General features: G+C 34.3%; 1 protein-coding gene across 1 annotated transcript; it reads right to left on the bottom strand.

The window, feature by feature from the left end:
• Positions 1 to 486: 486 nt before the first annotated feature.
• Positions 487 to 3,100, bottom strand: LOC109220632 (heat stress transcription factor A-2-like). The gene is made up of 3 exons (XM_019385092.1): positions 2,586 to 3,100; positions 1,071 to 1,835; positions 487 to 791 (listed from the first exon to the last, which is right to left on the bottom strand). The coding sequence occupies exons 1-2, from the start codon at positions 2,958 to 2,960 to the stop codon at positions 1,122 to 1,124; spliced, it is 1,089 nt and encodes a 362-aa protein (XP_019240637.1). The 5' UTR covers positions 2,961 to 3,100; the 3' UTR covers positions 487 to 791; positions 1,071 to 1,121.
• Between the last annotated feature and the right edge of the window lie 1,173 nt (positions 3,101 to 4,273).

The following is a 4,273-nucleotide window of genomic DNA, read 5'->3' on the forward strand; positions in this document are numbered from 1 at the left end:
ATATATATAATCGGTGCATAAATGCTTTTGTGTTCATGCAATTTCAAAAAACATTATAGAAGAATTTATTATGTTATCGATATATATATATATATATATATATAAAACTTAATTCCTACGTAAAAAAAAATAAAATTACAATTGAAGAGTGAAGCAAATATAATAATTAATGAAAGAAGAAAATTATCATAATGTATAAATTTATTATATAAAATAACCTCAATCAAGTAACAAAAAATTATACTGTAACACTTTTCTTTATACTAATTATTTGTATAAATTATATGGTATATAGTAATAATAATAATAAGAGTTTAAAATAAATTTAGGAGCTTCAAAAATAAACACTTAAAAAAGCTAAGGGGAGTCAACTACACAGTATAAATTTCGACGAAGGGAACTCGGCTGAACCCCCTCCGCCCACCTAGCTCCGCCACATCTTAGAGACCAACTCCATTCATTCTGATTCATGAGGCAACAATTTGAAACATCAAAGCTGAGAAACAGTATTAATGTTGAAGCAGAGTAGAACAGAGTAATATGGTTAACAAGCCTACATTCTCCTGTGCACCTACTAAACAACCACCTAACAACAACAAAAACCACCTTAATGTTTGGATCTTCTGTTTTTGCTATATAAACTTTGTACATTGTTAGTCACTAACTGATAAAGACTATGACAATAAACACATAATCTAAACACCACCCCACTTTCTTGATTTTGGCTCCTGTGCAGTTGAAAGAGAATTAAACCACATCTCTTCAAAATAGCTGCTTCCTTATTTGCCCTCCTACAACATGAAAAGGTACAACTATGAGTTTTACAGTGCACATGACAATAGTTTGTCATAGTTTACTCCCAGAATAAAAATCTAACAACAACAACAGATCCAATGTAATCCCACAACTAGGGTCTGGAGAGTGGGGAGGATAGTATGTACACAGCCGTACCCCTAGCCTTGTAAAGGTAGAGAGGCTGTTTCCGACATATCCTCGACCCAAGAAAAACATAGTCACAGCATTATCGAAAAGCCAGAACAAAAAATGCAACAACGAAAGCAGAGCTATACCAATTATCTTGTAGTGCTGAACCAGGACAGCTAACTTGCTCAACAAACTCTCTAACTTGCAATCAAATCCTCGAGTTCAAGAAAAATATCACAATGATGTTTATCATTTTCTGCTCCATTCTCATATATCATATCATCTTCCATCAGCTTCTCCCACAATATATAGTTCTCAGATGACATGTCTTGGCTATTCCTTTTCTGTTCGTCCGCTGAACTGTTTGATTCATCAGAAGAAAACAGTGTTTGTATTTCAGACTTAATTGTTGTGAATTCCTCTTGAACTTGAAGACTATGTCCATCACACTTATTATCACATTGAGTATTAGCCAACCTCCTCTTTTTTGCGACAGTACCATTGTCTAAAATCTTTCTCTGTTTAATCTTCTCAATCAAATGTTGAACAAAGAGAGGATTCTTGAATGCTTTTGCCATAAAGATTACCATATACTTTTGCCTAGTCTCACTATTCTGTAACCTCTCTTTAACAGTAGCTAAGTAGCTTTCTGTGCTCTCTTGTTGTTGTTTAAGACTCTGGACTTCCATTTTCAATGTGTTTTGATCCTTTGTCAGCTTCTCTAATTCAGCCTCAAACCCATCCTTATTGCAAGAACCAAGCCAAGATTGTGCTGATCCTCCTCCTTGATGCAAGCTCTGATGAGTATGCTGCTGCTTTCTCCTCTTCATATTTACCAGCAAATGCTTCTTCCCTTTCTGAAATCCCTCATTTGCAAATTCCCATCTGTCTGAATCAATCTTCCTGAAACGCTACAACCCCCACAAAATAGAATATATTTTAATTAATAAGCCATAATCAATAAAATTGGGTTTATGTTTATATAATTTAACATGAAGGGAAAAAAAGGGACAACCCAGTACACAAGGCATCCCACCTTTACGCAGGGTAAAAGGGGAACGCAGGGTAAAAGGGGAAGAGCCGCGCCCAATGGATGTGATGTACACATCAGACCCTAATGCAAGGATTAGTGGCTACAGCCGTGACCTATAGATCACACGAAAATAACTTTATAACTTTACCATTGATTAAGGCTCCTCTTCATATGCTTTAGCAGCTCAATTACCATTTTTATCAAATTACCTATTAATGCTTATCAAGAAACTATAATGACCATAAATGACCTAATTGTGTAAATATATTATAAGCTATAAGTGCATAGAATTTAAAACTTAACCAAACACAGGAGCACTCAATCACTACCCAATCACTACTTCAACAATAATAACAACAAAAACCAGTGTAATCGTATAAGTGCGGTCTGGAGAGGATAGTATGTAAACAGATTTCACCGTGTATGTAATCCCACATGCAACTCAATCACTACTTCACTAAAGAAATTTGAATATTCCTTAAGAAACACTTAATTTTAACTTTCAAAACTGAACTCACCATATTTCAGAATTAGCACCAGCAGATATATTAATTAAGGCTAAGTATTCATTTCCCAGCTAATTTTGTAGTAATAGAAAACAAAGTACTCATATATTAGGGAAACTTACATAGGTATTAAGCTGGCGAATGAAGCTAGAGAAATTATTATGCTTAAAATGTTTAGGCAAAAGATCGATAGAGAACTTATGAGGATCCCAAACAACAAAGCTGATTTTGGTATTACTCCAAGAGATTATAGAGTCAGTATTAGGATCATCCACCATTTCAAATGTTTTCTTCAAAAAAGGCGGTGGAACCATATCACGTAACCCCTCCAATGGCATTGGCAGTAGTGAGCTACTAAACTCATCTACTCCATTATTAGTATTAACAGTTCCAATAATGTCATCTTCTTCTTCATCAAGAAATAATATTGGCTCTTCTTTCACTGTTAGTAGTCCGCCATTGATGACATCATCTGTTACCATTTTCTCCTGTTCCATCTCTAATGTTCAAAACCAGAATTCCTTTGTTTTTGAGCTCTGATTTTGGGTTCAAATTTTTGCAGATAAAATTAAGGGAACTCACTGAGAGAGAATATTTTTTGCAGAAAAAGGGACGAAAAAAATGGTGAGAGACTCAGAGTACTGGACAGGTATAAATTGTATAGTGGGGGGTGTTGGGGGGGGGGGAGTGAGGGCGGTGACGGTGCACTGTGTGTGTGTGTGTTTAGTGGCAAATAAGGAAAAGCGATGTGTAACGAACCGTTTCGGAGAATGTTGCCATTTGTATTTTTAACTTCATTTATCCCACGTCACTAAGTCCCTCAATTTTTAAGAAACTTTTGTTTGACCCATAATATTATTAGTTTTGGCCCTTTTGTCCTTTACTAACTTAATCATGCAATTGAATTAGTTTTGATTTCTCATTTTATGATTTTAACACAGTTCGTTTTAAGTATAAAGACCATATTTATTTATATTTATAGTATTTATTTACAAGAACTTAATCGATATTTGAGCAGCGATATATCTTATCGTTTGGATGAGATTTTTATGCATGTCAAGCTAAACTGTTTATACAATACTATTATGCACATTATAATTATATGTATTTCTACCTACCTTTTAAGACATGTCGTTAATTGTAGTTTTATGGTTGAGATTTGAATTTTGTTGGAGCTAAAATCTTTTGCAGTTATCAAATATTTAATTAGTAAACGTATAAGCTATATTTGTTACATCTGGAATTGGTGTAAAAAAACGAGACTTTTTACATGCTAGAGCAAGAAGTATGCATTATATGATCAAAGACATTAATCTATGATTTTGAAAATACGGAAGCGTGATATTATATCTTTGAGTAATGCCTTGACTTTATATAAATATTCATATAATTTCTCGAAAATCTATATATTAATTCTTCGTTTGCTAGGGAAAAAAACTTAAGCGTGGGGATTCAATTCAAATGACAAATATCTCAGCCAAGAACCTCGTGTCTTAAAAACTTTTCCATTAACATTAATTTTTCACCTCTCAATTTGCTTCTAAAGTTTGAGTGTCTATTTGAAAGCTTTTTATTTTTTAGGGCCCTAGGAGGAAAAACAACAAACAAGCCAAAGGCAAGCTTTATCCATTCTTTGGCTATAAGAAGGAAACGGCAGCAGTTGAAAATATTCGGAGGGATAAATACAACACAAAGCAGAGTCAGGTGTCTGTGGTAGCAGGTGGCTACGTGCATGCAACAGATGCCATGTGTTTTACGCTTTTTTTGACAATTTTATTGTAATTAATGGAGACGTATACAGGCAGGGGCG

This window comes from Nicotiana attenuata, unplaced genomic scaffold (assembly GCF_001879085.1).
Source record: "Nicotiana attenuata strain UT unplaced genomic scaffold, NIATTr2, whole genome shotgun sequence".
Lineage (NCBI taxonomy): Eukaryota > Viridiplantae > Streptophyta > Magnoliopsida > Solanales > Solanaceae > Nicotiana > Nicotiana attenuata.